This window comes from Eptesicus fuscus, chromosome 14 (assembly GCF_027574615.1).
Source record: "Eptesicus fuscus isolate TK198812 chromosome 14, DD_ASM_mEF_20220401, whole genome shotgun sequence".
NCBI lineage: Eukaryota > Metazoa > Chordata > Mammalia > Chiroptera > Vespertilionidae > Eptesicus > Eptesicus fuscus.
In genome coordinates, this window is record NC_072486.1 from 17,785,683 (window position 1) to 17,798,625 (window position 12,943).

At 41.7% G+C, this 12,943-nt stretch overlaps 1 protein-coding gene across 1 annotated transcript; it reads left to right on the plus strand.

Annotated features, from left to right (window-relative positions):
- Positions 1 to 995: 995 nt before the first annotated feature.
- Positions 996 to 12,650, plus strand: AGR2 (anterior gradient 2, protein disulphide isomerase family member). Its single transcript, XM_008148441.3, has 8 exons — positions 996 to 1,020; positions 3,976 to 4,130; positions 4,358 to 4,421; positions 4,539 to 4,591; positions 5,912 to 5,985; positions 8,407 to 8,470; positions 11,125 to 11,208; positions 12,381 to 12,650. The coding sequence occupies exons 2-8, from the start codon at positions 3,983 to 3,985 to the stop codon at positions 12,428 to 12,430; spliced, it is 537 nt and encodes a 178-aa protein (XP_008146663.2). The 5' UTR covers positions 996 to 1,020; positions 3,976 to 3,982; the 3' UTR covers positions 12,431 to 12,650.
- Positions 12,651 to 12,943: the final 293 nt, after the last annotated feature.

A 12,943-nucleotide genomic window follows, 5' to 3' on the forward strand; every position in this document is an offset into this window, starting at 1 on the left:
GCTTTTAACCTTTTGCACTCAGATGTCGAGTGTGACTCGACATGGTTAGCATCGGTAGCAGCTCAAGAAAAAAGCAAGCGAGTGCAAAGGGTTAAGAATTGCACATAGCTTCACGAACAAAACGCTAGACTGAGGTGTGTTGTTTTTTTTTACAGAAAATCTGAATTCAGGCTTAAGATCTTTAGTGAACAATTGCATAATCTTGAGTGGGGGTTGGGGGAAGTAGTTGCAGACCTCAGTTTCTAAATCTGAGAAATGGTGTAAAGAGCTTCGGCATGCCTGGAGGGAAAGTTTGCCATTAAGTGAGTGAGAATATCTGAGAAATACCTTTGTACTCTGGAGGGAAGTTGCTGCAAGGTAATTCATAAAAACTCACAGTGTTAGGGCTTCTTTTTTTTTCAATAATCTCCTCAGTTTTGAAATATTGTGTGAGTGCCTGATCATACCTATGGTGAATGCATATTTTGTTTGCCAGGAAGAGGGGAGTATGCCATGGAAAGTAATGTGTACCATAATGGAGCATAGCAGGTTATCTGACTGTAGGGGTTAGAATTGTGAATCATCTCTTGTGTGCTTTTTTAACTAAGTAAAGGCAGTTTGCCCAAAGGGGAGGGGAAAACATCTACAAACCACACACTCCACATCCAATCACCGAGAGACAAATCAGCCTTCAGGCGAATCAAATGTCTTCATGTAAAGCTTACCTGGACTTGGCACTCTGCCCATCTTCTCCAAATCTCTTAACAACATGCTTTTTCACAGTTGAAAACATGCATACTGAAACAGTATACCATTTGCAACATGGTTTTTTAAGAAAAGGAACTCTTTGGCCTAGGAAAGGCATTTGCTTGGGAAAAGGAAAGTTCCTTTCTGGGTTTGCAACATGTAAATCAGAGGTCAGTGGGTGGGACTGAGGAGTGCTCGGTGCATAAATAAAGGCTGAGCTGAGCTGGCACACTAGGAAGCTTGGACGCATCAAGGCCACCTGGCTCGCACAGACAGGTGGGTGGGGAAAGCCAGGTAAGGCTCCTGACCACAGCGCGTGTTGGAAGGGCACTCGGTTCTGGCCTCTGGTCACTGTGTGAAAGAGAGTTTCAAGGGCAATGAAACGGGGTTTGGAGAGGGGATAAATGGACTTTTCACCAAAGGTTTACTGGGGCCTTTCTTGGGCCTGAGCTGGCAGCGTGCTCCCTTCCTGAGCCAGTTCAAGGTAATGCTTTCTCCCTTGGGAAGCAGGAGGTTGGAGTGGGTGAACTCTAGGTGATTCCAAGCATGGGACAGGGCCCTGGGTCCTCTGTCACTGTGCCCTGGTCACCATCTATGCTCTGCTTGCCTCCTGCTGCCTAAAGCAAAGGCCCGCAGCCCTGGGAAACCTCCGCTCAGATTGCCCGCAGGCGATTGCAATTTAGAATATGACTGAAAAGCAGAAAAAGAGTGCTCTTCCTCTGTCTGGTGTAGAGATTCTTGTTGCATCTTCAATCTTTAAATGCATGGGATAAACTATAAGAGAAATTGGGGTGCTTTCTTAAAGCATTTATGAATAGGGACACCGGAACCTCCTGCAAGTTTATTCCTTGCTAAAGATAAGAGGTCAGAGATAGAGTGACCAGTAAAAAGCGTTGGGGAGAGAGAGAGGAAGAGAGAGAGAGAGAGAGAGAGAGAGAGAGAGAGAGAGAGAGAGAGAGAGAGAGAGAGAGAGAGAGAGACCAAATGGTCAATGTGTCTCACAGTTAGCATTCTGTTTTGAGGTGGTTTATGCAGGAAGTTTGCAGGGCTGAGTCTATTCATATTAGGAAAAGTCGATAGAGTGAATCTCAGCAGGATGTTTGAACAGCAGGAGTTACATTCGACGAAATTCTGTCATCCTGCCATAAAACACGGGTAAGATAGCAGTAGTTCCAACCTGTAAGCGGTGGAGCTATTCCAAGGGTTCCTCATAGCCACTTGTACAACAAGAGTTGTCAATGGACTGAATAGGCAAAATGCTTCACCACCAGTTTATGATTTTTCAAATATACACAGATGCTGTTGCTCTAAATAAAATAGGAAATCTAATGAATGTTGACAAAACTCAAAGTAGCTATTTGCCATGATGTGTCTAAATTAATTAATATTCAAAAAGTACAAGTATTCTCACAGAAAAGTTCCTGGATTTTTTTAAACCCTAAACAAGTCTTTGTACTAAGAGGGCTGGGAAGTATTGACTTATAGTACACTTGAGTTGTTTCTGCAGACGAGTAGGATGCAAAATTTGTTACTGGCTTTTCCAGCGTAGAAAGTAAAGAAAATCTTCATCAGTGTAGAAAGCAAAGAAAATGCACCCTTGCTTTTTATGTCTTTTTGACTAAGACTTTTTGTGGCTACAAACTACTATTTGCATAAAATGGGCCAGTTTAATATAAGGTAGCCTCTGGATTTGATGATTGAGCAACACTTTTTTTTTTTTTCAGTCAGCAAAGGTTCCCACTCAAGCTATCAGAACATGAAAAACTTTCCCCTTAAAAAGACTAAGCATTGAAAGTCCATCCTGCTTCCTTTGCAGTTTATTTAATTTCAAACCTCCACCAATATTAGAGTTAGATTTTTCTTTTCAAGCAATTTGGCTTTGGCTTTACTAACACCCCAGGTCTCCTGCTTTGCGTGTTATATGTAGTCCCTGGATAACCATAGTCATTTGCTGGTGCAGTTCACTTTGCTAGCTTGCTTTCTCTCACTCACTTCGGGATCCTCTCTTGTCATTCACTCTCCTCTATTCATGGGAATCTCCTTCACAGCCTTGTGACCTTCCCTAAGAATTAACTGCAAAATACTAGAAAAGACAAAAAAAAAACCCACAAAACTAACAAAAAGACACCCATCAGGTTGCTTTCTCTGTGTCGTGAGTCCCATAGAATACTTCTGTGCACAAGTGTGTGCCCACAACATCAGCTACACCAGGCCCACTGCAAGAGGCAGAGTTGTTTCAGTAGAAGGAACTTGCATTGACATATTTCAGTCAATTCAGAACTAATATATAGAGTTTGAATAAATATTACTCGGGGGAGAGAGTTATGTGGGTGCAAGTTGTCAGTTAGATGGCAAAGTTGCCATGCGTTAAATTAAATAAGGAATCACTTTACTCAGATCTTATCCTTCGAGGGCAATGTTCCCATTTTAACAGAAGGCTAAAGAAGTATCTGTGTTCAGGGTAATTGTTTCAGGGTGGGAAAATGGGAGCCAGCGCTGCAAAAGGGCAAGATTCAGGAGCCTTGGTTCGCACCCATCTCATAAATCTTCATCTCTCTGAATGTCATATTCTTCATCTATAAATGAGGCATTGGGGAGGTGGGAAAAGAGGAGGTAATCAATAAGGTATCTTCCAGTACTAAATGCTTTAAATATAAAATCTAAGTGTCAGTTCCTTTAGCTATAAGAGTATATACATTTACTTATTTTCTTAAAATATATCTATATCTATATTGTAGATACCTATGGAGATCTACATCAGTATATTTATACTAGAGGCCCAGTGCATGAATTCGTGCATGGGTGGGGTCCCTCTGCCTGGCCAGCGATCAGGGCCTATTGGGGCCATCTCACTAGTCCTGGTCAGGGCCCTGGGGGCTGGCCGGCCGAGAAAGGACCACAGGGGAGGGGGGGAGGGGCTCCAGGGCATGTCCAACCTTCTTGCCCAGTCCCCATTGGCTGGACCTGAGCAGCAAGCTAACCTACCAGTCAGAGTATCTGCCCCCTGGTGGTCAATGCACATCATAGCGACTGGTCGAGCGGTCGACCAATCGGTCAGACATTTTGCATATTACACTTTTATTATATAGGATCTGTATGGAGACAGAAAGATAGATGATAGATAGATAGATGATAGATAGATAGATAGATAGATAGATAGATAGATAGATAGATAGATGCAGTCTGAAGATTTTGAAGACTGCTAATTCCCTTTTGTCTTACTGACTTTCTGCTTGTTTCCATTATCAGGTTTGCCATGGAGAAGATTTCAGTGTCAACATTCTTGCTCCTTGTGGCCCTCTCCTACACCCTGGCCAAAGACACCACAGTCAAACCGGGAGCTAAGAAGGACACCAAGGACACAAAGGTCTCTCAACCCAAACTGCCCCAGACCCTCTCCAGAGGTAGGAGTCAGTGTCTCGTCAGCTTTCAATGCTGCCTAATTGGGAAGCTGAGATTTGTGTGCTGAACATATTGTTTTGTATGTGTTCCTTCTAGATTTATCAAGTTTTAAAATTATTTCTACTTTCTCTAGAGGTTTTTCTTCTTTTGTATCAAATATCATTGCTTTTCAACAGCTTTGGGTCTGAAATTATAATAGCTTTAAATATGCTGGTTCACTTTGTCCTAGGCTGGGGTGATCAGCTCATCTGGACTCAGACATACGAGGAAGCTTTGTACAAATCCAAGACAAGGTAAAGATGAGGGTGACGCAGCTCTCTCAAAGCTCTCAAGAGCACCATCTAGTGATATTTAGCTGCACATGAAATCCTACTCAGTAAAAATGATCCAATCTCGCTTTTCTTTTCAAGCAACAAACCCTTGATGATTATTCATCACCTGGATGAATGCCCACACAGTCAAGGTAATTTATTCTTCTACATATAATTTCCTTTATAGGCTTTTAGCTCTGGGGCCAAGGTCTGATCACTCGTCTCGGTATCCTTAGCATCTAGCACACTTGAATACTAAATGATATTTCATGTAGTAAAAAAAGATATTTAAGGTAACTTCAAATATTCCCACGTTTTATGTTAACCATTGCTGCATATTTTGAAAAACAAGCTCTAAGACCCATCCTTGACATCTTTTTCTTCTATCCCATGTCCAACACATCAGCTAATACCATTGGCTGTGCCTCCAAAATATACCTCAAAGCCAGTGCGGGCTCCATGGGCATGCAACCTGTGCAGCCACATAGGGCCCAGTGCTTAAAAGTTCCCATGCTTGGTTTAACATTCTGTAGTCATTGTCTGAAAATTCTTAATAACTTTTGAACAAGGGGATCATGCTTTTATTTTGCATTGGGCGCCATATATTATATAGGTCCTGCCCAACTCCAACCACTTCCTGTTGTCTCACTGTTACTGTCATGATCCAAACCAAGAGCTAGATTCTATAACAGCCACCTACCTGGCTACCCTATAATCAGTTCTCCATACAAATTCCAAAGTAAATCTGTTAAACGTAAGTCAGATCCTATCAGTCATGTGTTCAAGTGGCTTCTACTCACATGTAAAATTAAACCCAGATTCCTGACCCTGGGCTACAAGGCGAGACACGATCCAGCCTCTGGCTCCTTCCTTTCTTACCGCGCTCCTCTTGTTTTCTCTCCACTCCATCTAGCCTGGCCTTTGTGCTTTGCCTCAAACATCTGAGTTCATTTTCACCTCAGGACTATTGCTCTTAGAGTCCCCTCCACTTAGTATGACATACCTCCAAAATCTTAGAATGGGTCACTCTCTCACCTCAATGTCAGTCCCTCAGGGAGATCTATCCTGGCCACTCTATAGCTCTTAAACCTCTTGCTTTGCTTCATTTTTCCTCAAAGTACATATCTCCACCTGAAATTATTAGATATTTGTTTGCTTATTTATGATGTCTCCTACACAGGCATTTGAGCCCCATGAAGAAAGCACATTACTTTTTTTTTTTTTCACTGCTCTATTTCCAGGGCATAAAATAGTGCCTACCATAGAGTAGCCACTCAATACATATAGGCTGAAAAAAATGGATGGATGGATGGCAAGAAGTAGAGGTAGTGAATAGCCTAAATATTACTACACTAATTACTTGCTGAAATGGCAAAGTTAAACACTGCACTAAAAATTACAGTTCAACTTAAAATATAACAGAGAACAATGGTGCTGAGATGGATGCTTAACGATTTTTCTTTATATTATAGCTTTAAAGAAAGTGTTTGCTGAAAATAAAGAAATCCAGAAATTGGCAGAGCAGTTCATCCTCCTCAATCTAGTTGTAAGTTTCCTTTTCATCATCACTGACATTTCTCATTATTCAAAATGGATGATTCATTTCTCCTGTACATCGTAATCATGTTTGGGATGAACTAGGATATGTCCCAAATACTCATCTGAGACTAGAGAGCAAAATGATACTTTATTTTATTAATAATCCACCTTTCATGTTAATGTTTTTATTTAGTAATTAATAACTTTAGGTTGTCTGAAAAGTACTCTCCTGTGATTAGGATTTTCTCTGTTGCTGTAATAATTGGAAGGTTTTTGTATTTTCAGATTACCTCCTGTGTCCCTTCCTGCAGTTCTGGCTGCTCCACACCATTCTTAACCCTTTGCACTCGCTTGCTTTTTTCTCGATTCCTTTATTCTAATGCTAACTGTGTCGAGTCACACTCAACATCCGAGTGCAAAAGGTTAATCCTTGTCTCCTCTCATCCTGGAAGAGAGAGCTCTCTGGTTGTCCAAATTTAGCCTCCTGCATTCTCACTGACTTCACCTTCACCACCCTTCCTGGTGTCCAAGCTTTCCTGCCTTACTCTATCATAACCCTCAACTGGAGTCAGAGCCTCTCTCTCTCTCTCTCTCATCCTCTTCACATACTGACAGGTTGGCTTCTTCAAAGAGCATCCACATCAGTAGTTCTTCCTCAACTCCCTCCCACAGGCTCCTCTTCCTCCCCCTAAATATTAAGTGATTTGGTGAATCTCTATTTGATCTACTCTTATTTTCATATTTTATATTCTCTATGGATAACATTATCTATATGTGTCTTTAATCAATGTTCACACACTGATGATGCCCACAAACATGCCACAACTTCCAACTGGTATATACAACTATGTTTCAGGCATCCCATAATTAGCTTAAACGCAATATGTTCCCCCCTGCATTTCTCAGCTTGGTCCAGGCTTCCAAATTGCTCTTCTTTCTCTAGTTCCTATTTCATCAGAAGTGTTATTCTAGACTGAACTCTCCTACTCACCTGTGGCAGTCAAGACTGTGGTTCATTCATATATATTCAATTGCTTACAGGAAATTTCTCCCTGGATGTTCAATGAGTATCTCATATTAAATATTTCCCACAGTGAACTCTTTTTAAAAAAATAAAATATATTTTTATTGATTTCAGAGAGGAAGGGAGAGGGCAAGAGAGATAGCAACATCAATGATGAGAGAGAATTATTGATCGGCTGCCTCCTGCAAGTCCCACACTGGGGATCGACCCCACAACCTGGTCATGTGCCCTGACCAGGAATCAAACCCATGACCTTCTGGTTCACAGGTTGACGCTCAACCACTGAGCCACATTGGCTGGGCAAGACCTGTGGTTCTAACTTTTAAATATTTTTGTTATTGGTCACTTCCCTAGAAACTAAGGACCACCATTCTAGTGTAAGAACTGTTCACTTTGCTTAGCTTACTGCGGCATTATTAAATGGCTCCCTGTTTATAAGATAAATCCCACCTAATCCCACATGCCATTAGGGTGATCCCTTTGAAGACCAAATTGGGATCACAGTACCTCTTCATAAATAGCTAAGAAGTCGTGGAACTTCTTAGCTATTTATGAACAAATGTAAACTCAGTGGCATGGTGTGCAAGAAACTACATGAGCTGGCCCCTGAAGCAGCTCTCCATCTTCTCTCACCACCACCCGCTGCATCCCCGCTAGTTTAGTCCCTTCCCAACACTTGGTCGTGTCAGAAAGTGCTACGCATTTCCTCCTCCCTGCACAATCTCTCCCCTCTGCCTGAATGACCTCCTTTTCCATGGAACTGACTTGTTTTCATTTTTAAAGATTCCTCCTTACCCACTTCATAAAGTCCGAATAGAACTTGCATCCTGGGTTAAATGTCCTGCCCGGGGCACCCCTGGCATCTGTCTTCCTCCGTCGTTAACATGTCAGACACTGGGTCCCCAGAATTCATTTTCCTACCTGCATCTCCCAAAAGAGTGTGCATCTATGAGAGATAAGTAATGTATATTGCTACATAAAAACTTCTAAATAAAAATTTGATAAATGGGTAGCTGAATGCTCAGATAATCCTGTTTTTTTTCTGTAATTTCTCCAAGAAATGACTTCTGGTTTTTTGTTTTTTGTTTTCATTAATCTACTTCCTCCTGCCTCATGAAAGATGTCTTCACCAAACACTGTAACTTCTTCCTAATTCTCCCTTCATTTTTGCTCTCTATCACATCCATTCAGCTCTTTACCTCCTGTTCTGTATCATTCTCCACTAACTTGTTTGCATGCATGTAAGTTATCTCTGCATCTGTTTTATTACTCCTTGTGGGAGAGATGTGCCTTCAGTGTCTTAAGATGCCTAGCCCCGTAACAGACACATTTTTGTATTCAATAGTTTGAAAACAACTAAAGAGTAAACAATCTAAAAAGCTGCTTTTTTTTTTTTAATCTTAGTATGAAACAACTGACAAGCACCTTTCTCCTGATGGCCAGTACGTCCCCAGGATCATGTTTATTGGTAAGAGACAATGACATGAAACACACTCGGACAATGACCCAAGTGCTTCCATATCTCCCCTTTGCCCTCCCCCACCCTCAGGTGCCACTCCACCATGGCCCCAGTGAGGTACAGGGGTGGGCAAAAGTAAGTTAGTAATAATAGTAATAAATAATACAATAGTTAATAATAATTCAAGAATAAACTATTTCATAGCCTCTCGGCTGTAAACCTACTTTTGCCCACCTCTGTACCTCAGGCCTGTAAATACATATTACTAATCAGGCAAACTTCCAATTTGTGTCTTGGATAGTTCTTTCTGATACTGTTGATCATTATTTCAGGAAAGTTAAGAATGTGAAGTTTTCTCCTAAAAATCAAAGTTACCATGCTCCTTCCTGCCACTGGGACATCTTATATGCTGCTCCGTCTGCCGGAAGCTTGCCTTGCCTCCCCCTCTGCCGCTACCTGTCACCTGTTACCTCCCCAGCCTCGCTGTCTTTCACTGACCTGCCAAAGCCCACGAACACATGCTCTTGTGGCTCCATGTTTCTTTCGACGGTCACACTGTCCTCAGTTATAATTTTATAATTATTGGTATTTGTTAAATAAATATTTCCCTCATGGGACTATGAACTCCATGTAGCAGGGACCATAGCTGCTTCTGCTCACCATTACTTTTTCAGCATGTCCCTGCGGTGGGCTCACAAAAAATATTCCTTAGATGACTGAACAAATTAATTGAGTTTGGGTCTGATCAGAATCATACTGATTTAAAGACAGTCCAAGACAACTGTATGGTGATTGCCAGAGGGAAAGGGGGTGGGGGAGGGTAAAGGGGGGATAAATGGTGATGGAAGGAGACTTGACTTGGGGTGGTGAACACACAATACCGTATACGGTTGATGTATTATAGAATTATACATCTGAAACCTAGAGAATTTTATTAACCATTGTCACCCCAGCACGTTCAATAAAAAAGAAAAATAAAGACAGTCCATGATTAAATCCAGCACATAAAAAAGAGCTCACTCTAATCAAGTGGCTCACCTATGTAATCCCCCCAAGTTCACACTAAATGTACAAAACGGGAGGGAAAAAGCGAAGGAAGAAAGGAGGGAGGCTGAACTAGTTTCATAGATTCAATTTTGTTAGGATTTAGAACATTTGGAATCCTTGAAATTGAGACTTTATAGGTCATCTGTCTTACCTTGTGCGCAAATCCTGTTCACAGCAGTCCCATCTCAGAGAGTTTTAACTCACGTTAGGTCCCTTGAGTCATGAGAACCAACTCCAACGCCGAGGCAGCTTTGCTCTCAGCCGCTTCCCCACGTGCCTGCCCGTGAGCATCACCTGGGCAATCTTTAAAAACAAGCTTCCAGGCCACACCTCAAACCAATTAAACAGAACGCCTGGGTGCCCGACAAAGGCATCGGGATGTTTTTAAAGCTCTCCAGGTGATCCCATGGTGCAGCCAGAGTTGTGAGCCAATAGCTGGGTATTTAGAAGCCTTTATGTTAATTTATTACCACGATCAGGTGTTTGCATCCTCTGCCCCAAGCAGTAGCAGGTTTTAGTCTTTGTTGAACAAAAGAACGTCTGCTTTTTGTAAATTACGTTGGTCCTAGTCCAGTATTCTGAAAGGACAGAGACTGTCCATCCAATATCAGTGACAGACATTGCAAACCCGCAGGTGCTCTCGCGTGGCCTCTTCACCCAGATTTCAGGGCATATAACTTAGGCTCCTCCGTCACCTCTAAGGGCGTAAGGTTTCTAGGCCTCTATACATCCATAACACCTCCCTTTTGGATGTGCCTTGTTTTATTTATTTTTTAAATACATTTTTATTGATTTCAGAGAGGGAGAGGGAGAGATAGAAACATCAATGATGAGAGAGAATCATTAATTGACCTCTGGCAAACCCCATAGAGGGGATCAAGCCCGCAACCTGGGCACGTGCCCTGACTGGGAATCGAACCATCACCTCCTGGTTCATAGGTTGACGCTCAGCCGGGCTGGATGTGTGCCTTATTCTAAAAATACCTTTCTGATCTCATTAATAACTTCAAGTTAATATAAAACATGAAAAAATAATTTATCATGTTTTATATTAACAACACATAAGGGATGACTCCTAAATCTGTACTTTTTTAAATAAGTAAAAAAAATAGAGAGGGGTACTACATGCTTATTTGACCTTTGATGCTCTTAGGACTCATCTTCTCTTATTCATTAAAAAATATATGTTGGTTTTGAACACCAGCATTAGATGTGGGTTTCTAATGATCCAGGTTGCTCTTGGTGACAACACATTTAAATGACAACATAATCATTTCAAAAGCTTTTAAAACAATTCCTTGGTAGCGAATGCTATTGTTCTCACCCAAAATGAAAACACCAGCCCAACAATATGTATCATCCTGTTTTCAGGTTGCTATAGATAGCACAGCCGGGTTCATAACCTTTCCCACGAATAGCCACACACAGCTGTTGGTGGCTCTCAGCCCGGCTTGGGGTCCCGCCTGCCCAAGGCTGCAGCAGGGCGGATGAGGTAGATCTGCCGGGACACACGCTGTACTCCTTTCATGGAATGTGGACAAATCCATGTGCTTCCTCCCGCAGCGGTGCAAACACAGCACTGCAGCCCATCACCCCCCTTTGCTTTTCCTTTGTAGACCCATCCCTGACAGTGAGAGCCGACATCACTGGAAGATACTCAAATCGTCTCTACGCTTATGAACCTTCGGACGCAGCTCTGCGTAAGTGTCGCCTCCCTTGACCATCTCAGTGTGGTCCTGCGGGAGGAGAGGCCACAGGACTATGACAAAGGCAGGGAAAGCTGCTCAGGGACCACGGGGAATCAGTTTGACCAACTAGTCCCATCACTTTAATCTCATTTTTTTTTTTAATTGTAATTGAAGATGAATAATTTAAATTAGGTATTGTTTTTCTCCAGGAGGATTCTAGGACATGTTACCTGCGTATCAGGTTTTTCTCTTGGGCACACTAACGTATCACAGAATTGAGTGCAGTAGTTGCAGTAACCTGCATGCTTTGTTAAATATAGCTTTTCCAAATAATGCAAGTGAAATGATGTAGTCTTTGTTAACACTAAATTCAAGTTCAACTCTAAAGATCAGTAGGAAAGATGGCTCCAAATAGTTGCCAAGAGACTCACTTCTGAGAGAGACTCTCAAGGAAGATGAGGTACCTCAGTAAGGGACTGTACCTACTTGTGACATCTAATTAGTCCTTCTGGGGGGAAAATTGGGTTTCGCCCTAGAAGCCAATGCTGCTCCATGACTAGTGGCTGCCTAGAACTGCACTGCCCAACACGTTAGCCTTTCACCACAGATAGCTGTTTAATAGCAAACTTAAATTACTCACAATGTAAGACTCAGTTCCTCTGTCACACTGATCACACTTCAAGTACTGAATGCAAAGGCACTGAATAGTTTTCATTATCACAGAAATTCTCATTGGGCGGCACATAAAGATTCTCATTATTTTGGAAAGGATTTTGAGGCTGTGTCTGGGCAGCCGGAAAATTATCGTGGTCCGTTAGCAACGCCTTCAGTGGGTATAAGAAGAACCAGGGAACGCACATTCAAAGTATTAGCCATTCTCAAAGTGATAGCAAATATCTTAATGAGACTTCGGATTCCTTAAAGGCAGGTATCCTGCACAGGTAATATCATAGCACCTTATAGAAAAGGCATTCAATAAATATTGGAAGAGAACTGAATTGCAATAAGAGCCATTTTACATAATTTTAGAAAAAAAATCACAGTAAGATTTCCAACATTTTACCCTATGATACAATAGCACCCCATTAAACAATCAATAAAATACCCAGGTTTGGGGGTTTGCTATATATATTAATATAATTTTTGGTCATGTCTTGACTTTCGTACCATTTTTTGCCCATTAGTTGTTGACAACATGAAGAAAGCACTCAAGTTGCTGAAGACTGAATTGTAGAGCAAAAACAAAATTCGCAAGCTCGTCCCTCTGTGTCTGGCCATGACCTGGAACCAGAGGGGATTTCAGAAGACCCTGCGGAAGGCAGGCGCGCGGTGGACATGCTCATCAGATTACGGTTTAATGTTACAACAGCTATTTTTTTAAAATTGGGTTTCAAGTATACATGTATGAAAACAATATTGTGTACTACCATAGCAAGCCATACTTTTTAAAAAAATAAATCCTTCGGGGGTGTGAAACTGTTCTTTATTTCCCCAACTTGGTCTTTCACAGAAAAGCTATTGGGTTCATTTACCAAATAGGACTTTTGGACACACATAATGTTTGAGGTGGGGGGGTGCAGAGACAAGAAAAAAAAAAGTTCAAGCAATGAAGACCAAAGACAGTTGAAGTTCTCACCTCAGCTCACTCGTTTTTCACTGGGTGACTAATGTACACATTAGCTTAATCAACAGCAGTATCAAACAGAACATGCATTCGTGTGAAAGAACATGTAGAAAGGCATCCCCA